This window comes from Daphnia pulicaria, chromosome 4 (assembly GCF_021234035.1).
Source record: "Daphnia pulicaria isolate SC F1-1A chromosome 4, SC_F0-13Bv2, whole genome shotgun sequence".
Lineage (NCBI taxonomy): Eukaryota > Metazoa > Arthropoda > Branchiopoda > Diplostraca > Daphniidae > Daphnia > Daphnia pulicaria.
Window position 1 is genome coordinate 6,392,121 of NC_060916.1, and position 21,827 is coordinate 6,413,947.

The following is a 21,827-nucleotide window of genomic DNA, read 5'->3' on the forward strand; positions in this document are numbered from 1 at the left end:
ATGCTGCGACGCGGTCCCTATTGACAGACGGAGAGCCAATCCCACCGAGATGGCTGGAAGGACCATCTTTCATCGCCTTACCAATGGAGCAATGGCCGAAGGATTTGCCTTGGGTGGCAGTAGCAGCAGAGAAAAGAACTGCCCACATCCACCACGCAATTTCTGAGCCCCCTCTTCAAGATTGGACAAAGGTGATCATCGATTCGAAGAACATCTCAACATTCCTGAAGGTGGAAGGAGATGCCAAGGAGATTATTTTAAAGTGCCAAAAGGAAGGATTCCGTGAAGAAATCAGTTTATTGTCAAAGGGCAAGCAAATCTCAAAGAAGTCAAGCCTCATTCAATTAACTCCTTTCTTAGACAAAAATGGAATTCTCCGACTGGGTGGACGGATCCACCGCGCAAAGCTACCATATGAGATTCTACACCCTCCAATTCTGCCCGGAAAGCACCCACTTGCAGAAAAGATAGTGACAGCAGTGCATCAAGAGTCGCATCACGCAGGCACTGACTTTCTCCATGCCAAAATTCGGCAACATTTTTGGATCCTGCAAGGACGAGAGCTGGCAAAGAAGATCCGCTTCAACTGTGCCGTCTGTGTGAAATCGCGTGCCAAACTCGCCACGCAAAAGATGGGTGATTTGCCATCTGCTCGTCTCGATTCTTACACGGCACCATTCACGCACATAGCTCTGGATTATTTCGGACCGATCGAAACGTCAGCTTACAGGAACCGAGTAATCAAACGGTATGGCCTGTTAATCACCTGTCTCGTCACCCGCAATGTTTATGTAGAAATGGTGCAGTCAATGTCAACACCAGATTTTCTCTACGGTCTACGGCGTTTCATCGGAGAATTCACGAAGCCAACTGAAATCTTCTGTGATAACGGGACAAACTTTGTGGGAGCTGAGAAGGAGCTGGCCACAGCATTTCGTGAGTTGCAAAAGGACGAAAAGTTGAAGGAGTTTGCGCGAGAGCGCTCAATCATCTGGAAATTCCAGCCACCTAGTGCTCCGCATTTCGGCGGATCACACGAATCAATGGTCAAATCAACAAAGAGGGCGCTCTACCGGGCGCTGGATACGGAAAAAGCCGGATTGCGCTACCCGACGGACGAAATGCTCAGAACGCTACTGAAGGAAGTGGCGGGCATGCTGAACGGGAGACCTCTGACGCTGGCCAGCAACGACCCAGAAGACTTCAGACCGATCACACCAAAGGATTTCTTGAATCTGCCACCAACGTCGGATCTTCCGGCCGGAGACATCCGTCGCGCTCTGCCCCGCGACCATATTCGTTACGTGAAGAAGATGGCCAATTTATTTTGGGACCTGTGGACCAAGATTTTCCTCCCGACGCTGGTTCCAAGAAGGAAGTGGGTCGCGGAAGAAAGAAATTTTGAAGTTGGAGATTCGATCATGCTATCGGACAACAATTTGCTGCCAAATCAGTGGAAGACGGGCCGAATCATCGAAGTTTATCCCGGTTCCGACGGCTTTGTTCGAGTCGTAAAGGTGAAAACGGACTGCGGAGAATATTTGAGACCAATCCATCGTCTAGTTCTACTGGAACCTTACTCGGCCGTCCTTCCGTCGGCCTCGGGGGAGAATGTTCCAGAGAAAAAGAAGGCTTAATTTAAATGTATATTTTAATTCATGTCCCCATCTTATTTTTTCTGAAGTATCGATTAATTTAAGTAAGCCGCCAGGTGGGCCACTTGTCGTGCAGTAGAAAACAGCTGATGTCTCAATTAAGTGTCTTGGCCGAAACAGAAAGTCGCCATTGTTCATTTTCATGGCGTGTATAGCCACTGATAACTCGTTTCTTACTGTGCTTTATTGATGGGAATTCTCATCTTGTGACTCCCTATTTCTTATCTGATTCTCTGAGGTAAATTTGTGTATATATTTTTATGTGTTCCATTAGCTAACATTATTCTCGTGTACATAGATTAAGCTGGATCAGGCCCTAGATTTGATTTCGTGTCATTTGTGTCTACGATTGCCTTATTGACCGGCTCCTAATTGTGGATGCTAGGTGAGAGCTAGGTTTTATTTCAATTGTAGTCTGTATTTGCTAATTCTGTCTTAATTTAGGCAATTTGTGCTCTGTCCAATTTATTGACGAATAAACCCGTGATTATCTGAGAAGCAATCGATAGGCCTACGCCTCCCTCTTCGACCGTCTCACTCTCTCGCTGAAACATACATCGAAAATCAAGATTTCGTGGCGCAACGGTAGCGCGCCTGACTGCAGATCAGGAGGTTGCGTGTTCAAATCACGTCGAGATCAAGCAAAAATATTTCTTCTGAAGGTATGTTTAGGCTTTTAAAACGGATACAATGTTCAAATAACATTAATCACCATTGTTTCTATATCTTGTTATCTCAACACACATGTATCCTAATTCAATTTGAATCTTAGTCAGCTGTTTTTTTTTCTTTTTATCAAAATGTGACTTTAGATCTACACGGGACTACAGTTTTTGGAATGGGAGAGCATAGAACCAAGTGAGTTTACAAAAGGGGGAACATTTGCGTCTGAATGTCGATTACCACAGCAGTTGGAACACGACGAGTTTGAACCGATAACTATCTTGGGTTTCCACGATACAAACACAGAGTCTGGCGATGGATATAACTTGTACCTCTCTGTCCTACAAATGGTTTATTCGCCAATTGGTATGATCAAAGGAAGATTAAGTAATCTAAACCAATCTGGCAAACAAAAAAGAGTCCGCTTAAAGAGATTGCTTCAACCACCACTAACCACTAAGTACCGTCCTTATACGTACTGCGCAAGAATATCAGCAAACTAAACTCAATAGAGTAGATTCTACCAATCTGTCTTGGGCAATGGTGATTAAAATGCATCGACCGGGAATCGAACCCGGGCCGCCCGCGTGGCAGGCGAGCATTCTACCACTGAACCATCGATACTTGCCCCTCACGTATACTTCTTGATACAAATTGCACGACGACAACCCATCTATTGTAGCCGACTATCATGCCTAAGCTTGTTAGCTTTCATTACGGAAATCAAGGCTTGTGGCGATCAAAAGATCCAAGGAAATATAAAAAAATAACCTGACTAATCTGACTGACTCTTTCAAAAGACTAAATGTGTTCGTGTGATAATCAATCTTACCATCAGAATCTATTCCTTTATAAAAGACACCGTAGTTCCCAAAATATAACGATAGTAATTACATCGAAAATCAAGATTTCGTGGCGCAACGGTAGCGCGCCTGACTGCAGATCAGGAGGTTGCGTGTTCAAATCACGTCGAGATCAAGCAAAAATATTTCTTCTGAAGGTATGTTTAGGCTTTTAAAACTATGGAATTGGGAGCGAGAAATTGGCTAGCGCGTTCGGCTGTGACTAGACGTGTCTAACTGATCTCCCAAGCGTGACATCTTGCTGTGAGTCAAAAAACTATTTGTTCTTTTTTTTGTTCTCTTTATTGTATTGTTGCTTGTCTTTCGTGTTTCTCTTATTGTTTGTTAAGCGCCATTTTGCTTTTTGTTCCATTTTTTTTTGTATTGTTTCTTTTTCCGTCTCCTTGCCCCTTTATTGTGGGTAAAATGGAAACGGAATCCCCAGACGTCTGGCCACGTACTGCCGAAATCTCTTTTGGTAATATTGAAGTGACCAGGCATGAATTCTACGAATGTTTCGAGCAGGGTAGTAACGAATGTGATTGCATCTTTGATGCAGTTTGTCGCCTACCAGGACGAGCTTTTTGTGTTTTCCGAATTGGGTTCAAGACCGTCAAAGACGACATTGAATTCTTGGATAAATTTAGTGCTAAAGAGTCTGTTGTTATTAGTGGCAAAGAGGTCCGAATTAGAGTTAGAGATAGGTCAGTTAACCTTGTACGCGTTAGAATTCAACATTTCAAATTCGATGATGACCTTAGCCTGCTCAACAAGAGATTGCGTGAGTATGGAGTGATTTCTCGGATTTTTTGGGACACGTACCAGGATAGGTCGCTTCCAAGGTGGAACGGGATAAAGACTGGAGTTGTCAATGTGGATATGGAAATCCACAAGAGCATCCCGTCTTATATCACCTTTGGAAGCTACAAGGAACCAATAATGGTGTCTTATGCAGGGCAAATGCAGACATGCCGCATGTGTGATTCTCCCACCCATGTTTTAGCTAATTGCCCCAAGCAACCCCGTAGTTTAACCACTCCCAGCACCATTTCAAAAGGCCCCATTGGAACACGTAGCTATAGTAGTGTACTAACAAATCGTGGGCCAGTTAGGACAACTGCTAGGAAGCCCCAGGAGACAGAACCGATTGGTGGCGGGCAAATGCCAATTGCTCCAACTGTTGACGCTGATTCATTCCCTGAGTTAGCCCAGAGGCCAACGACGTCGACTGTGGTCGTTCTTGATGGAGCTCCAGAAGATCCAATTTCGAAACCCGATGGAACTGAATCTTCTTCTGACACCGATTCTGACGCTGAAGACACTAACTGTGTAGGTTCGTCTGTTGCGTCCAAATCGGTTAAGAAAAAGAAAATTAAACATACGAGAGAATTCCGTGACCACCAAAAACAATCAAAAAAGAGGAGTCGTACTGCCTCTTCCTCTGGCTCGGGCGAGGTAGCTGAGGAAATTGTATCTGGTGTAGCTCAGTTGGTTGAACTCGGGTCTCCGACTCGAGAGGTTCCAGTTTCGATACCGGGTGTGGAGATTAATTCTTTTCCCGCCCTTTCTGGGGGGAACGATGTTCCACCCGCTCCAAACGCACCTGGAGTACCATCTATTCCATCCACGATAGATCAGATGGATAACGAGGAGGTTGAAGAGATGGATGAAACCGAGGTGGTTTCGATTTCAAATCCTGATGAAGACATTTCTTTTTCTGGTGGGAGTATTCAGCCAGGACAACGCCCACTTGATAGCCAGGAGGCTAGTCATGTGAGTGAGACTCAGGAGTCCTTGGGCGTCCCCCTCGGCACTCCATCAACCCCCATAGAAGATAAAACTCTCAAAGCAATGGAGGCCGTTAGAAGGAAAAAAGCCCACGATAACAAGACCCAACCCTCTAAACCCAAATTTAAATATTAATCATGACTAACATCGCGACATATAATATCAACCGAATATCGTCACCTGACAAACTTCAAATAATACTCAATTTCTTTTTACATCATAAACTTGATATAATATGTTTGCAAGAAGTAGTATTTCACTCTAGCACCGTATTTACTAAACATTACCAGATGCACACAAATCTCGGTCCTAGACAACATGGGACAGCCATCCTAGTACGACACGGGCTGAGCGCCAAAAACATTTTGTTTGAACCGGAGGGGAGGCTGATAGCCATGGAAGTAAATTGTCTTGCTTTCGTGTGTATTTACGCCCCATCTGGTGACCAAAATAAAAGTTATAGAGATTCTTTCCTCCGGCAAACTATTCCGGCTTATGTTGCCCAGTATAAGGCACCAGCAATTATATTGGGAGATTTTAATGCCGTTGACGAGATCGATGACCGTAAAAGTAACAACACAACACCACCTAAAATTAGACTAGCATTACTAGAACCCCTCCGAGATTTAGTAAAAGCCCTTTCATCAACAGATGTCTGGAGAGAAATTCGGAAAAATGAACCTTGTTGGACGTACAATTGTGCGGCTAGCCAGGCTAGATTGGACCGAATTTATTGCCACCATAACGTAAAATTTTCTGATATCCATTTGCACGACTTACCACTCGGGGATCACAGACCAATCGTAGGGTATATAAAGAGCACCACCCCTCCTAGTGTAGTGAGGAACAAGTCAAGGAATTTATGGAAACTTAACTCATCAATTCTTGAGGAAGAAGAATATATAAACTTGGTGCATGTCTTTATTGAAGAAATGTCTCAACACCCATCCCGTATTGAAAACGTAGATCATTGGTGGGAGATTATTTTCAAACCTAGCCTCAGGCGATTATCAATGAACTATTGTAAAAAGAGAATCTGTGATCAGAGAGTCAAAAGGAAATTACTCCAACATCAACTAAAAGAAACCGTGAACAATGTAAATTTCAATCATGCGCGTTACATGGAGTTGAAACGTGAGTTTCTAGCCTGGGAGCGAGAAGCATTGAGGGGATTTGCAATACGTTCACGCGTTCAAAGTATAGCCGAAGAAGAGCCATCTACCTTTCATATGAACAAGTCAACGAGCAATTTCCAGAAGTCTCTGATCACTCAGCTCAAAACTAATGATAACTGTAAAATTACCCAACCTGAGCAGATTAACCAAGAAATAATTGAACACTTTAGTAGAATTTTTCAGAACCAGCCCTCCCCCAATACCCAATTAGCTGGAAAATTTCTAGAAGGGATTAGAGGTACACTTACCCGTACAAAACCCACTAAAAACGATTCGGGTGTATCAGTGGTAGCTCAGTCGTTAAACGCTCAAGCGTTGAATCGAGGAGTACTAGGTTCGATCCCGGAGAGTGACAACTTTCTTGTAGATCCGTTCACAGTAGATGAAATTAACAACGCCCTTAAGGCAACTAAAAAGAACAAGGCCCCGGGTACAGATGGCATTCCTTTTGAGTTTTATATAAAATTTTGGGATGTTATTGGTGTTCATTTTCTGGAAATGATGAATTGCGTCCTCGACAAAAGAAAACTCCAGCCGTCGCAGGGAAGGGCAGCTATAAGATTAGTCCCAAAAATCCCAACACCGAGTAAAATCACCGATTACCGACCAATCTCTTTGTTAAATACCGATTACAAGTTAATCGCGTCAGTATTGGCTTTTCGTCTGAGAAAATCTCTTCAAAACTCTCTAGACTCACATCAAAAAGGTGGTGTACCCGGCCGCTATATCTTTGACAGCTTGTGTTTAATCCGAGATGTCATTGATAATACAGGTCGTAAATCAAAAGAGGTATCTTCTCTCAAACCGGCCGCCATTATCGCGTACGATTTAGAGAAAGCATATGACCTTGTCAATCGAGACGTTCTGTGGGAAGTAATGACAGCCATGGGCTATCCCCCTCTCTTTGTTGATTGGTTGAAAACGCTGTACAGTATAACTGAACTATGCCCATTGAACGGTAATGACATAGTCGGTACTGTGGACAATGCACAATCCGTGCGACAGGGGTGCCCTCTGTCAGTCCATCTGTTTGCCCTCTATATTGAACCGGTTTTAGTTTGCTTGTCTAGGGGTATTGACGGAATTGAACACTACGGAAAACGCATCAAAGTTCGTGCATATGTAGATGATATAGTAGTTTTTGTCTCATCAATGAAAGATGTACGTCGTGCATGCGAGATTATTCTAGAATTTTGTGCCTGGACAAATGCACGTATTAACAAGGGGAAGACAAAATTACTTGGTCTAGGCACTTGGACCTTAAATCAATGTCCACAGGCCGTAGTAGCGCAGACGGTAGCGGCGTCGGTTGGGATTCCTGAGGTTAGGAGTTCGATCCCACGTAGAAGCAATTTTAATCAAACTCATCTTAAACGTACTTGGCCACATGATTGGATAACTCAAGTAGACACCTTGAAAATTCTTGGAATTACTTTTTCTTCTGAAATAAAAACAACAGTAAGAGACAATTGGCAAAGACAGTTCAACATCATACAAAATATTCTTATCACAAACACACACCGTCATTTCACTTTTTATGGTCGCGTCCTATTCATCAAACAACATGTCTTATCACAACTTGTTCATATAGCTCATGTACTCCCTTGCAACAAAACCCAAGCCCTTCTCCTCCAACAAAAATGCAACAAATTTCTTTGGGCACAACGAAGAGAGCACCCACCCCTAAATGTTTTGATCCGCCCCCGACTCCAAGGTGGACTTGGAGTCACCTTACTTTTTCAATTCTTCCAATCCCTTTTCACCCGTCAAATCTTTAAATCTTTAATCCATCCCGAGGCTATTGAGAGAGCTGCAGCCGTTTATTGGTTGGGTCCACACCTCAAGAATCTCCTTCAACAAATCATCCAGCCCAGATTTAATGCAACCCATTCATCACATCCATACTTCACCACCGCACTTTCAACCATCACCGATCTACTTAAAGCTGGCATCTTCACATCGTCAACCGTATCCAATCACCGCGCCACCTACAATCACCTGATCGCTAACCTTGGGCAACCAGGGAGAACCGAAGCTGCGAAACCAGACCTCGACTGGGCTTCCATCTGGCGTTGGGTGGCCAAAATGAAAGGAAGAAACGCTGAACTGGTCTGGGATTTCAACCATAATCAGCTCCCTACCAAAATGCGCCTCACAAGCCTCAGACTTTCTAGAAATGACCAATGTCCTCTATGCAATGGTGGCCAAGAAACTGACGACCATCTTATGTTACTCTGTTCTGAGAAAGTCCACATCAGTTTATGGCTTCGAATTCAACTAACGAAACTTAGATGTCAAAAACCACTCAAATCAACAATAAATGGAGACATTGGAAATGGCCCCAATAAAGAGAAAATACTGGCCCTCATCCAATCCTACATCATCACCGTCTGGACCGCCCGCAGCCAAAACTTCACCCCAGCCATAAACGAAATACAGTCTCTCTGGTCAAGCCTCCTTCTTTCAAAAAATTCTCCCCAGATGTCACCTCCTAATCCTTAAATATTCTTTCTCAAAATTCTCCACAAATTTCGTCTTATCTTTATACAACATTGTTCTCTCATTACAATTATAATTTCTTGGATCCCCCCCAGATGTCGTATTGTTAAAATTTTATATTTTTCACCAAAATCATTTGTCCTCTTTCAATTCCGTCTCGAAATTGGTTCTTTTTGTTTTTCTTTGTTATGTTTCCTCTTGGCCACAGCAAGTCACTTATGTCACAAATCACGTAAATGCCCCAAGTATCTGTAATGCAATTTAAATTTTAATTGTGACAATAAATCGTTTAAATATAAAAAAAAAACGGATACAATGTTCAAATAACATTAATCACCATTGTTTCTATATCTTGTTATCTCAACACACATGTATCCTAATTCAATTTGAATCTTAGTCAGCTGTTTTTTTTTCTTTTTATCAAAATGTGACTTTAGATCTACACGGGACTACAGTTTTTGGAATGGGAGAGCATAGAACCAAGTGAGTTTACAAAAGGGGGAACATTTGCGTCTGAATGTCGATTACCACAGCAGTTGGAACACGACGAGTTTGAACCGATAACTATCTTGGGTTTCCACGATACAAACACAGAGTCTGGCGATGGATATAACTTGTACCTCTCTGTCCTACAAATGGTTTATTCGCCAATTGGTATGATCAAAGGAAGATTAAGTAATCTAAACCAATCTGGCAAACAAAAAAGAGTCCGCTTAAAGAGATTGCTTCAACCACCACTAACCACTAAGTACCGTCCTTATACGTACTGCGCAAGAATATCAGCAAACTAAACTCAATAGAGTAGATTCTACCAATCTGTCTTGGGCAATGGTGATTAAAATGCATCGACCGGGAATCGAACCCGAGCCGCCCGCGTGGCAGGCGAGCATTCTACCACTGAACCATCGATGCTTGCCCCTCACGTATACTTCTTGATACAAATTGCACGACGACAACCCATCTATTGTAGCCGACTATCATGCCTAAGCTTGTTAGCTTTCATTACGGAAATCAAGGCTTGTGGCGATCAAAAGATCCAAGGAAATATAAAAAAATAACCTGACTAATCTGACTGACTCTTTCAAAAGACTAAATGTGTTCGTGTGATAATCAATCTTACCATCAGAATCTATTCCTTTATAAAAGACACCGTAGTTCCCAAAATATAACGATAGTAATTAAATAGAAAATCTAAATTTCGTGGCGCAATGGTAGCGCGCCTGACTCCAGATCAGGAGGTTGCGTGTTCAAATCACGTCGAGATCAAGCAAAAATATTTCTTCTGAAGGTATGTCTAGGCATTTTAAAACGGATACAATGTTCAAATAACATTAATCACCATTGTTTCTATATCTTGTTATCTCAACACACATGTATCCTAATTCAATTTGAATCTTAGTCAGCTGTTTTTTTTTCTTTTTATCAAAATGTGACTTTAGATCTACACGGGACTACAGTTTTTGGAATGGGAGAGCATAGAACCAAGTGAGTTTACAAAAGGGGGAACATTTGCGTCTGAATGTCGATTACCACAGCAGTTGGAACACGACGAGTTTGAACCGATAACTATCTTGGGTTTCCACGATACAAACACAGAGTCTGGCGATGGATATAACTTGTACCTCTCTGTCCTACAAATGGTTTATTCGCCAATTGGTATGATCAAAGGAAGATTAAGTAATCTAAACCAATCTGGCAAACAAAAAAGAGTCCGCTTAAAGAGATTGCTTCAACCACCACTAACCACTAAGTACCGTCCTTATACGTACTGCGCAAGAATATCAGCAAACTAAACTCAATAGAGTAGATTCTACCAATCTGTCTTGGGCAATGGTGATTAAAATGCATCGACCGGGAATCGAACCCGGGCCGCCCGCGTGGCAGGGGAGCATTCTACCACTGAACCATCGATGCTTGCCCCTCACGTATACTTCTTGATACAAATTGCACGACGACAACCCATCTATTGTAGCCGACTATCATGCCTAAGCTTGTTAGCTTTCATTACGGAAATCAAGGCTTGTGGCGATCAAAAGATCCAAGGAAATATAAAAAAATAACCTGACTAATCTGACTGACTCTTTCAAAAGACTAAATGTGTTCGTGTGATAATCAATCTTACCATCAGAATCTATTCCTTTATAAAAGACACCGTAGTTCCCAAAATATAACGATAGTAATTACATCGAAAATCAAGATTTCGTGGCGCAACGGTAGCGCGCCTGTCTCCAGATCAGGAGGTTGCGTGTTCAAATCACGTCGAGATCAAGCAAAAATATTTCTTCTGAAGGTATGTTTAGGCTTTTAAAACGGATACAATGTTCAAATAACATTAATCACCATTGTTTCTATATCTTGTTATCTCAACACACATGTATCCTAATTCAATTTGAATCTTAGTCAGCTGTTTTTTTTTCTTTTTATCAAAATGTGACTTTAGATCTACACGGGACTACAGTTTTTGGAATGGGAGAGCATAGAACCAAGTGAGTTTACAAAAGGGGGAACATTTGCGTCTGAATGTCGATTACCACAGCAGTTGGAACACGACGAGTTTGAACCGATAACTATCTTGGGTTTCCACGATACAAACACAGAGTCTGGCGATGGATATAACTTGTACCTCTCTGTCCTACAAATGGTTTATTCGCCAATTGGTATGATCAAAGGAAGATTAAGTAATCTAAACCAATCTGGCAAACAAAAAAGAGTCCGCTTAAAGAGATTGCTTCAACCACCACTAACCACTAAGTACCGTCCTTATACGTACTGCGCAAGAATATCAGCAAACTAAACTCGATAGAGTAGATTCTACCAATCTGTCTTGGGCAATGCTGATTTAAATGCATCGACCGGGAATCGAACCCGGGCCGCCCGCGTGGCAGGCGAGCATTCTACCACTGAACCATCGATGCTTGCCCCTCATGTATACTTCTTGATACAAATTGCACGACGACAACCCATCTATTGTAGCCGACTATCATGCCTTAGCTTGTTAGCTTTCATTACGGAAATCAAGGCTTGTGGCGATCAAAAGATCCAAGGAAATATAAAAAAATAACCTGACTAATCTGACTGACTCTTTCAAAAGACTAAATGTGTTCGTGTGATAATCAATCTTACCATCAGAATCTATTCCTTTATAAAAGACACCGTAGTTCCCAAAATATAACGATAGTAATTAAATAGAAAATCTAGATTTCGTGGCGCAATGGTAGCGCGCCTGACTCCAGATCAGGAGGTTGCGTGTTCAAATCACGTCGAGATCAAGCAAAAATATTTCTTCTGAAGGTATGTCTAGGCATTTTAAAACGGATACAATGTTCAAATAACATTAATCACCATTGTTTCTATATCTTGTTATCTCAACACACATGTATCCTAATTCAATTTGAATCTTAGTCAGCTGTTTTTTTTTCTTTTTATCAAAATGTGACTTTAGATCTACACGGGACTACAGTTTTTGGAATGGGAGAGCATAGAACCAAGTGAGTTTACAAAAGGGGGAACATTTGCGTCTGAATGTCGATTACCACAGCAGTTGGAACACGACGAGTTTGAACCGATAACTATCTTGGGTTTCCACGATACAAACACAGAGTCTGGCGATGGATATAACTTGTACCTCTCTGTCCTACAAATGGTTTATTCGCCAATTGGTATGATCAAAGGAAGATTAAGTAATCTAAACCAATCTGGCAAACAAAAAAGAGTCCGCTTAAAGAGATTGCTTCAACCACCACTAACCACTAAGTACCGTCCTTATACGTACTGCGCAAGAATATCAGCAAACTAAACTCAATAGAGTAGATTCTACCAATCTGTCTTGGGCAATGGTGATTAAAATGCATCGACCGGGAATCGAACCCGAGCCGCCCGCGTGGCAGGCGAGCATTCTACCACTGAACCATCGATGCTTGCCCCTCACGTATACTTCTTGATACAAATTGCACGACGACAACCCATCTATTGTAGCCGACTATCATGCCTAAGCTTGTTAGCTTTCATTACGGAAATCAAGGCTTGTGGCGATCAAAAGATCCAAGGAAATATAAAAAAATAACCTGACTAATCTGACTGACTCTTTCAAAAGACTAAATGTGTTCGTGTGATAATCAATCTTACCATCAGAATCTATTCCTTTATAAAAGACACCGTAGTTCCCAAAATATAACGATAGTAATTAAATAGAAAATCTAAATTTCGTGGCGCAATGGTAGCGCGCCTGACTCCAGATCAGGAGGTTGCGTGTTCAAATCACGTCGAGATCAAGCAAAAATATTTCTTCTGAAGGTATGTCTAGGCATTTTAAAACGGATACAATGTTCAAATAACATTAATCACCATTGTTTCTATATCTTGTTATCTCAACACACATGTATCCTAATTCAATTTGAATCTTAGTCAGCTGTTTTTTTTTCTTTTTATCAAAATGTGACTTTAGATCTACACGGGACTACAGTTTTTGGAATGGGAGAGCATAGAACCAAGTGAGTTTACAAAAGGGGGAACATTTGCGTCTGAATGTCGATTACCACAGCAGTTGGAACACGACGAGTTTGAACCGATAACTATCTTGGGTTTCCACGATACAAACACAGAGTCTGGCGATGGATATAACTTGTACCTCTCTGTCCTACAAATGGTTTATTCGCCAATTGGTATGATCAAAGGAAGATTAAGTAATCTAAACCAATCTGGCAAACAAAAAAGAGTCCGCTTAAAGAGATTGCTTCAACCACCACTAACCACTAAGTACCGTCCTTATACGTACTGCGCAAGAATATCAGCAAACTAAACTCAATAGAGTAGATTCTACCAATCTGTCTTGGGCAATGGTGATTAAAATGCATCGACCGGGAATCGAACCCGGGCCGCCCGCGTGGCAGGGGAGCATTCTACCACTGAACCATCGATGCTTGCCCCTCACGTATACTTCTTGATACAAATTGCACGACGACAACCCATCTATTGTAGCCGACTATCATGCCTAAGCTTGTTAGCTTTCATTACGGAAATCAAGGCTTGTGGCGATCAAAAGATCCAAGGAAATATAAAAAAATAACCTGACTAATCTGACTGACTCTTTCAAAAGACTAAATGTGTTCGTGTGATAATCAATCTTACCATCAGAATCTATTCCTTTATAAAAGACACCGTAGTTCCCAAAATATAACGATAGTAATTACATCGAAAATCAAGATTTCGTGGCGCAACGGTAGCGCGCCTGTCTCCAGATCAGGAGGTTGCGTGTTCAAATCACGTCGAGATCAAGCAAAAATATTTCTTCTGAAGGTATGTTTAGGCTTTTAAAACGGATACAATGTTCAAATAACATTAATCACCATTGTTTCTATATCTTGTTATCTCAACACACATGTATCCTAATTCAATTTGAATCTTAGTCAGCTGTTTTTTTTTCTTTTTATCAAAATGTGACTTTAGATCTACACGGGACTACAGTTTTTGGAATGGGAGAGCATAGAACCAAGTGAGTTTACAAAAGGGGGAACATTTGCGTCTGAATGTCGATTACCACAGCAGTTGGAACACGACGAGTTTGAACCGATAACTATCTTGGGTTTCCACGATACAAACACAGAGTCTGGCGATGGATATAACTTGTACCTCTCTGTCCTACAAATGGTTTATTCGCCAATTGGTATGATCAAAGGAAGATTAAGTAATCTAAACCAATCTGGCAAACAAAAAAGAGTCCGCTTAAAGAGATTGCTTCAACCACCACTAACCACTAAGTACCGTCCTTATACGTACTGCGCAAGAATATCAGCAAACTAAACTCGATAGAGTAGATTCTACCAATCTGTCTTGGGCAATGCTGATTTAAATGCATCGACCGGGAATCGAACCCGGGCCGCCCGCGTGGCAGGCGAGCATTCTACCACTGAACCATCGATGCTTGCCCCTCATGTATACTTCTTGATACAAATTGCACGACGACAACCCATCTATTGTAGCCGACTATCATGCCTTAGCTTGTTAGCTTTCATTACGGAAATCAAGGCTTGTGGCGATCAAAAGATCCAAGGAAATATAAAAAAATAACCTGACTAATCTGACTGACTCTTTCAAAAGACTAAATGTGTTCGTGTGATAATCAATCTTACCATCAGAATCTATTCCTTTATAAAAGACACCGTAGTTCCCAAAATATAACGATAGTAATTAAATAGAAAATCTAGATTTCGTGGCGCAATGGTAGCGCGCCTGACTCCAGATCAGGAGGTTGCGTGTTCAAATCACGTCGAGATCAAGCAAAAATATTTCTTCTGAAGGTATGTCTAGGCATTTTAAAACGGATACAATGTTCAAATAACATTAATCACCATTGTTTCTATATCTTGTTATCTCAACACACATGTATCCTAATTCAATTTGAATCTTAGTCAGCTGTTTTTTTTTCTTTTTATCAAAATGTGACTTTAGATCTACACGGGACTACAGTTTTTGGAATGGGAGAGCATAGAACCAAGTGAGTTTACAAAAGGGGGAACATTTGCGTCTGAATGTCGATTACCACAGCAGTTGGAACACGACGAGTTTGAACCGATAACTATCTTGGGTTTCCACGATACAAACACAGAGTCTGGCGATGGATATAACTTGTACCTCTCTGTCCTACAAATGGTTTATTCGCCAATTGGTATGATCAAAGGAAGATTAAGTAATCTAAACCAATCTGGCAAACAAAAAAGAGTCCGCTTAAAGAGATTGCTTCAACCACCACTAACCACTAAGTACCGTCCTTATACGTACTGCGCAAGAATATCAGCAAACTAAACTCAATAGAGTAGATTCTACCAATCTGTCTTGGGCAATGGTGATTAAAATGCATCGACCGGGAATCGAACCCGAGCCGCCCGCGTGGCAGGCGAGCATTCTACCACTGAACCATCGATGCTTGCCCCTCACGTATACTTCTTGATACAAATTGCACGACGACAACCCATCTATTGTAGCCGACTATCATGCCTAAGCTTGTTAGCTTTCATTACGGAAATCAAGGCTTGTGGCGATCAAAAGATCCAAGGAAATATAAAAAAATAACCTGACTAATCTGACTGACTCTTTCAAAAGACTAAATGTGTTCGTGTGATAATCAATCTTACCATCAGAATCTATTCCTTTATAAAAGACACCGTAGTTCCCAAAATATAACGATAGTAATTAAATAGAAAATCTAAATTTCGTGGCGCAATGGTAGCGCGCCTGACTCCAGATCAGGAGGTTGCGTGTTCAAATCACGTCGAGATCAAGCAAAAATATTTCTTCTGAAGGTATGTCTAGGCATTTTAAAACGGATACAATGTTCAAATAACATTAATCACCATTGTTTCTATATCTTGTTATCTCAACACACATGTATCCTAATTCAATTTGAATCTTAGTCAGCTGTTTTTTTTTCTTTTTATCAAAATGTGACTTTAGATCTACACGGGACTACAGTTTTTGGAATGGGAGAGCATAGAACCAAGTGAGTTTACAAAAGGGGGAACATTTGCGTCTGAATGTCGATTACCACAGCAGTTGGAACACGACGAGTTTGAACCGATAACTATCTTGGGTTTCCACGATACAAACACAGAGTCTGGCGATGGATATAACTTGTACCTCTCTGTCCTACAAATGGTTTATTCGCCAATTGGTATGATCAAAGGAAGATTAAGTAATCTAAACCAATCTGGCAAACAAAAAAGAGTCCGCTTAAAGAGATTGCTTCAACCACCACTAACCACTAAGTACCGTCCTTATACGTACTGCGCAAGAATATCAGCAAACTAAACTCAATAGAGTAGATTCTACCAATCTGTCTTGGGCAATGGTGATTAAAATGCATCGACCGGGAATCGAACCCGGGCCGCCCGCGTGGCAGGGGAGCATTCTACCACTGAACCATCGATGCTTGCCCCTCACGTATACTTCTTGATACAAATTGCACGACGACAACCCATCTATTGTAGCCGACTATCATGCCTAAGCTTGTTAGCTTTCATTACGGAAATCAAGGCTTGTGGCGATCAAAAGATCCAAGGAAATATAAAAAAATAACCTGACTAATCTGACTGACTCTTTCAAAAGACTAAATGTGTTCGTGTGATAATCAATCTTACCATCAGAATCTATTCCTTTATAAAAGACACCGTAGTTCCCAAAATATAACGATAGTAATTACATCGAAAATCAAGATTTCGTGGCGCAACGGTAGCGCGCCTGTCTCCAGATCAGGAGGTTGCGTGTTCAAATCACGTCGAGATCAAGCAAAAATATTTCTTCTGAAGGTATGTTTAGGCTTTTAAAACGGATACAATGTTCAAATAACATTAATCACCATTGTTTCTATATCTTGTTATCTCAACACACATGTATCCTAATTCAATTTGAATCTTAGTCAGCTGTTTTTTTTTCTTTTTATCAAAATGTGACTTTAGATCTACACGGGACTACAGTTTTTGGAATGGGAGAGCATAGAACCAAGTGAGTTTACAAAAGGGGGAACATTTGCGTCTGAATGTCGATTACCACAGCAGTTGGAACACGACGAGTTTGAACCGATAACTATCTTGGGTTTCCACGATACAAACACAGAGTCTGGCGATGGATATAACTTGTACCTCTCTGTCCTACAAATGGTTTATTCGCCAATTGGTATGATCAAAGGAAGATTAAGTAATCTAAACCAATCTGGCAAACAAAAAAGAGTCCGCTTAAAGAGATTGCTTCAACCACCACTAACCACTAAGTACCGTCCTTATACGTACTGCGCAAGAATATCAGCAAACTAAACTCGATAGAGTAGATTCTACCAATCTGTCTTGGGCAATGCTGATTTAAATGCATCGACCGGGAATCGAACCCGGGCCGCCCGCGTGGCAGGCGAGCATTCTACCACTGAACCATCGATGCTTGCCCCTCATGTATACTTCTTGATACAAATTGCACGACGACAACCCATCTATTGTAGCCGACTATCATGCCTTAGCTTGTTAGCTTTCATTACGGAAATCAAGGCTTGTGGCGATCAAAAGATCCAAGGAAATATAAAAAAATAACCTGACTAATCTGACTGACTCTTTCAAAAGACTAAATGTGTTCGTGTGATAATCAATCTTACCATCAGAATCTATTCCTTTATAAAAGACACCGTAGTTCCCAAAATATAACGATAGTAATTAAATAGAAAATCTAGATTTCGTGGCGCAATGGTAGCGCGCCTGACTCCAGATCAGGAGGTTGCGTGTTCAAATCACGTCGAGATCAAGCAAAAATATTTCTTCTGAAGGTATGTCTAGGCATTTTAAAACGGATACAATGTTCAAATAACATTAATCACCATTGTTTCTATATCTTGTTATCTCAACACACATGTATCCTAATTCAATTTGAATCTTAGTCAGCTGTTTTTTTTTCTTTTTATCAAAATGTGACTTTAGATCTACACGGGACTACAGTTTTTGGAATGGGAGAGCATAGAACCAAGTGAGTTTACAAAAGGGGGAACATTTGCGTCTGAATGTCGATTACCACAGCAGTTGGAACACGACGAGTTTGAACCGATAACTATCTTGGGTTTCCACGATACAAACACAGAGTCTGGCGATGGATATAACTTGTACCTCTCTGTCCTACAAATGGTTTATTCGCCAATTGGTATGATCAAAGGAAGATTAAGTAATCTAAACCAATCTGGCAAACAAAAAAGAGTCCGCTTAAAGAGATTGCTTCAACCACCACTAACCACTAAGTACCGTCCTTATACGTACTGCGCAAGAATATCAGCAAACTAAACTCAATAGAGTAGATTCTACCAATCTGTCTTGGGCAATGCTGATTTAAATGCATCGACCGGGAATCGAACCCGGGCCGCCCGCGTGGCAGGCGAGCATTCTACCACTGAACCATCGATGCTTGCCCCTCATGTATACTTCTTGATACAAATTGCACGACGACAACCCATCTATTGTAGCCGACTATCATGCCTTAGCTTGTTAGCTTTCATTACGGAAATCAAGGCTTGTGGCGATCAAAAGATCCAAGGAAATATAAAAAAATAACCTGACTAATCTGACTGACTCTTTCAAAAGACTAAATGTGTTCGTGTGATAATCAATCTTACCATCAGAATCTATTCCTTTATAAAAGACACCGTAGTTCCCAAAATATAACGATAGTAATTAAATAGAAAATCTAGATTTCGTGGCGCAATGGTAGCGCGCCTGACTCCAGATCAGGAGGTTGCGTGTTCAAATCACGTCGAGATCAAGCAAAAATATTTCTTCTGAAGGTATGTCTAGGCATTTTAAAACGGATACAATGTTCAAATAACATTAATCACCATTGTTTCTATATCTTGTTATCTCAACACACATGTATCCTAATTCAATTTGAATCTTAGTCAGCTGTTTTTTTTTCTTTTTATCAAAATGTGACTTTAGATCTACACGGGACTACAGTTTTTGGAATGGGAGAGCATAGAACCAAGTGAGTTTACAAAAGGGGGAACATTTGCGTCTGAATGTCGATTACCACAGCAGTTGGAACACGACGAGTTTGAACCGATAACTATCTTGGGTTTCCACGATACAAACACAGAGTCTGGCGATGGATATAACTTGTACCTCTCTGTCCTACAAATGGTTTATTCGCCAATTGGTATGATCAAAGGAAGATTAAGTAATCTAAACCAATCTGGCAAACAAAAAAGAGTCCGCTTAAAGAGATTGCTTCAACCACCACTAACCACTAAGTACCGTCCTTATACGTACTGCGCAAGAATATCAGCAAACTAAACTCAATAGAGTAGATTCTACCAATCTGTCTTGGGCAATGCTGATTTAAATGCATCGACCGGGAATCGAACCCGGGCCGCCCGCGTGGCAGGCGAGCATTCTACCACTGAACCATCGATGCTTGCCCCTCATGTATACTTCTTGATACAAATTGCACGACGACAACCCATCTATTGTAGCCGACTATCATGCCTTAGCTTGTTAGCTTTCATTACGGAAATCAAGGCTTGTGGCGATCAAAAGATCCAAGGAAATATAAAAAAATAACCTGACTAATCTGACTGACTCTTTCAAAAGACTAAATGTGTTCGTGTGATAATCAATCTTACCATCAGAATCTATTCCTTTATAAAAGACACCGTAGTTCCCAAAATATAACGATAGTAATTACATCGAAAATCAAGATTTCGTGGCGCAACGGTAGCGCGCCTGACTCCAGATCAGGAGGTTGCGTGTTCAAATCACGTCGAGATCAAGCAAAAATATTTCTTCTGAAGGTATGTTTAGGCTTTTAAAACGGATACAATGTTCAAATAACATTAATCACCATTGTTTCTATATCTTGTTATCTCAACACACATGTATCCTAATTCAATTTGAATCTTAGTCAGCTGTTTTTTTTTCTTTTTATCAAAATGTGACTTTAGATCTACACGGGACTACAGTTTTTGGAATGGGAGAGCATAGAACCAAGTGAGTTTACAAAAGGGGGAACATTTGCGTCTGAATGTCGATTACCACAGCAGTTGGAACACGACGAGTTTGAACCGATAACTATCTTGGGTTTCCACGATACAAACACAGAGTCTGGCGATGGATATAACTTGTACCTCTCTGTCCTACAAATGGTTTATTCGCCAATTGGTATGATCAAAGGAAGATTAAGTAATCTAAACCAATCTGGCAAACAAAAAAGAGTCCGCTTAAAGAGATTGCTTCAACCACCACTAACCACTAAGTACCGTCCTTATACGTACTGCGCAAGAATATCAGCAAACTAAACTCAATAGAGTAGATTCTACCAATCTGTCTTGGGCAATGGTGATTAAAATGCATCGACCGGGAATCGAACCCGGGCCGCCCGCGTGGCAGGCGAGCATTCTACCACTGAACCATCGATGCTTGCCCATCACGTATACTTCTTGATACAAATTGCACGACGACAACCCATCTATTGTAGCCGACTATCATGCCTAAGCTTGTTAGCTTTCATTACGGAAATCAAGGCTTGTGGCGATCAAAAGATCCAAGGAAATATAAAAAAATAACCTGACTAATCTGACTGACTCTTTCAAAAGACTAAATGTGTTCGTGTGATAATCAATCTTACCATCAGAATCTATTCCTTTATAAAAGACACCGTAGTTCCCAAAATATAACGATAGTAATTACATCGAAAATCAAGATTTCGTGGCGCAACGGTAGCGCGCCTGACTCCAGATCAGGAGGTTGCGTGTTCAAATCACGTCGAGATCAAGCAAAAATATTTCTTCTGAAGGTATGTTTAGGCTTTTAAAACGGATACAATGTTCAAATAACATTAATCACCATTGTTTCTATATCTTGTTATCTCAACACACATGTATCCTAATTCAATTTGAATCTTAGTCAGCTGTTTTTTTTTCTTTTTATCAAAATGTGACTTTAGATCTACACGGGACTACAGTTTTTGGAATGGGAGAGCATAGAACCAAGTGAGTTTACAAAAGGGGGAACATTTGCGTCTGAATGTCGATTACCACAGCAGTTGGAACACGACGAGTTTGAACCGATAACTATCTTGGGTTTCCACGATACAAACACAGAGTCTGGCGATGGATATAACTTGTACCTCTCTGTCCTACAAATGGTTTATTCGCCAATTGGTATGATCAAAGGAAGATTAAGTAATCTAAACCAATCTGGCAAACAAAAAAGAGTCCGCTTAAAGAGATTGCTTCAACCACCACTAACCACTAAGTACCGTCCTTATACGTACTGCGCAAGAATATCAGCAAACTAAACTCAATAGAGTAGATTCTACCAATCTGTCTTGGGCAATGGTGATTAAAATGCATCGACCGGGAATCGAACCCGGGCCGCCCGCGTGGCAGGCGAGCATTCTACCACTGAACCATCGATGCTTGCCCCTCACGTATACTTCTTGATACAAATTGCACGACGACAACCCATCTATTGTAGCCGACTATCATGCCTAAGCTTGTTAGCTTTCATTACGGAAATCAAGGCTTGTGGCGATCAAAAGATCCAAGGAAATATAAAAAAATAACCTGACTAATCTGACTGACTCTTTCAAAAGACTAAATGTGTTCGTGTGATAATCAATCTTACCATCAGAATCTATTCCTTTATAAAAGACACCGTAGTTCCCAAAATATAACGATAGTAATTACATCG

The 21,827-nt window shown here is 41.0% G+C and overlaps 1 protein-coding gene and 24 non-coding genes across 25 annotated transcripts; 15 read left to right on the top strand and 10 right to left on the bottom strand.

Moving 5' to 3' along the window:
* Positions 1–48: 48 nt before the first annotated feature.
* Positions 49–2,208, top strand: LOC124338525. Its single transcript, XM_046792611.1, has 3 exons — positions 49–1,893; positions 1,954–2,040; positions 2,100–2,208. The coding sequence occupies exon 1, from the start codon at positions 84–86 to the stop codon at positions 1,635–1,637; it is 1,554 nt and encodes a 517-aa protein (XP_046648567.1). The 5' UTR covers positions 49–83; the 3' UTR covers positions 1,638–1,893; positions 1,954–2,040; positions 2,100–2,208.
* A 15-nt stretch (positions 2,209–2,223) lies between these two features.
* On the top strand, positions 2,224–2,295 carry Trnac-gca. The gene has a single exon. It is a non-coding gene; the product is annotated as a tRNA-Cys (tRNA).
* A 576-nt stretch (positions 2,296–2,871) lies between these two features.
* Trnag-gcc lies at positions 2,872–2,942 on the bottom strand. The gene has a single exon. It is a non-coding gene; the product is annotated as a tRNA-Gly (tRNA).
* Positions 2,943–3,224: 282 nt separating this feature from the next.
* Trnac-gca lies at positions 3,225–3,296 on the top strand. The gene has a single exon. It is a non-coding gene; the product is annotated as a tRNA-Cys (tRNA).
* Positions 3,297–9,463: 6,167 nt separating this feature from the next.
* Positions 9,464–9,534, bottom strand: Trnag-gcc. Its single transcript has one exon. It is a non-coding gene; the product is annotated as a tRNA-Gly (tRNA).
* Positions 9,535–9,816: 282 nt separating this feature from the next.
* Trnaw-cca lies at positions 9,817–9,888 on the top strand. The gene has a single exon. It is a non-coding gene; the product is annotated as a tRNA-Trp (tRNA).
* Positions 9,889–10,818: 930 nt separating this feature from the next.
* On the top strand, positions 10,819–10,890 carry Trnaw-cca. The gene has a single exon. It is a non-coding gene; the product is annotated as a tRNA-Trp (tRNA).
* Positions 10,891–11,466: 576 nt separating this feature from the next.
* Positions 11,467–11,537, bottom strand: Trnag-gcc. Its single transcript has one exon. It is a non-coding gene; the product is annotated as a tRNA-Gly (tRNA).
* A 282-nt stretch (positions 11,538–11,819) lies between these two features.
* Trnaw-cca lies at positions 11,820–11,891 on the top strand. The gene has a single exon. It is a non-coding gene; the product is annotated as a tRNA-Trp (tRNA).
* Positions 11,892–12,468: 577 nt separating this feature from the next.
* Trnag-gcc lies at positions 12,469–12,539 on the bottom strand. Its single transcript has one exon. It is a non-coding gene; the product is annotated as a tRNA-Gly (tRNA).
* A 282-nt stretch (positions 12,540–12,821) lies between these two features.
* Trnaw-cca lies at positions 12,822–12,893 on the top strand. Its single transcript has one exon. It is a non-coding gene; the product is annotated as a tRNA-Trp (tRNA).
* A 930-nt stretch (positions 12,894–13,823) lies between these two features.
* Trnaw-cca lies at positions 13,824–13,895 on the top strand. The gene has a single exon. It is a non-coding gene; the product is annotated as a tRNA-Trp (tRNA).
* Positions 13,896–14,471: 576 nt separating this feature from the next.
* Trnag-gcc lies at positions 14,472–14,542 on the bottom strand. The gene has a single exon. It is a non-coding gene; the product is annotated as a tRNA-Gly (tRNA).
* A 282-nt stretch (positions 14,543–14,824) lies between these two features.
* Trnaw-cca lies at positions 14,825–14,896 on the top strand. Its single transcript has one exon. It is a non-coding gene; the product is annotated as a tRNA-Trp (tRNA).
* Positions 14,897–15,826: 930 nt separating this feature from the next.
* On the top strand, positions 15,827–15,898 carry Trnaw-cca. The gene has a single exon. It is a non-coding gene; the product is annotated as a tRNA-Trp (tRNA).
* A 930-nt stretch (positions 15,899–16,828) lies between these two features.
* On the top strand, positions 16,829–16,900 carry Trnaw-cca. Its single transcript has one exon. It is a non-coding gene; the product is annotated as a tRNA-Trp (tRNA).
* A 576-nt stretch (positions 16,901–17,476) lies between these two features.
* On the bottom strand, positions 17,477–17,547 carry Trnag-gcc. The gene has a single exon. It is a non-coding gene; the product is annotated as a tRNA-Gly (tRNA).
* Positions 17,548–17,829: 282 nt separating this feature from the next.
* Trnaw-cca lies at positions 17,830–17,901 on the top strand. The gene has a single exon. It is a non-coding gene; the product is annotated as a tRNA-Trp (tRNA).
* A 577-nt stretch (positions 17,902–18,478) lies between these two features.
* Positions 18,479–18,549, bottom strand: Trnag-gcc. Its single transcript has one exon. It is a non-coding gene; the product is annotated as a tRNA-Gly (tRNA).
* A 282-nt stretch (positions 18,550–18,831) lies between these two features.
* Trnaw-cca lies at positions 18,832–18,903 on the top strand. Its single transcript has one exon. It is a non-coding gene; the product is annotated as a tRNA-Trp (tRNA).
* A 577-nt stretch (positions 18,904–19,480) lies between these two features.
* Positions 19,481–19,551, bottom strand: Trnag-gcc. Its single transcript has one exon. It is a non-coding gene; the product is annotated as a tRNA-Gly (tRNA).
* A 282-nt stretch (positions 19,552–19,833) lies between these two features.
* On the top strand, positions 19,834–19,905 carry Trnaw-cca. Its single transcript has one exon. It is a non-coding gene; the product is annotated as a tRNA-Trp (tRNA).
* A 576-nt stretch (positions 19,906–20,481) lies between these two features.
* Trnag-gcc lies at positions 20,482–20,552 on the bottom strand. Its single transcript has one exon. It is a non-coding gene; the product is annotated as a tRNA-Gly (tRNA).
* A 282-nt stretch (positions 20,553–20,834) lies between these two features.
* Positions 20,835–20,906, top strand: Trnaw-cca. Its single transcript has one exon. It is a non-coding gene; the product is annotated as a tRNA-Trp (tRNA).
* A 576-nt stretch (positions 20,907–21,482) lies between these two features.
* Positions 21,483–21,553, bottom strand: Trnag-gcc. Its single transcript has one exon. It is a non-coding gene; the product is annotated as a tRNA-Gly (tRNA).
* Positions 21,554–21,827: the final 274 nt, after the last annotated feature.

Excerpts from the sequence above, each read along its gene's own strand:
- LOC124338525 (XM_046792611.1), top strand. The coding sequence starts at position 84 with ATGGAGCAATGGCCGAAGGATTTGCCTTGGGTGGCAGTAGCAGCAGAG.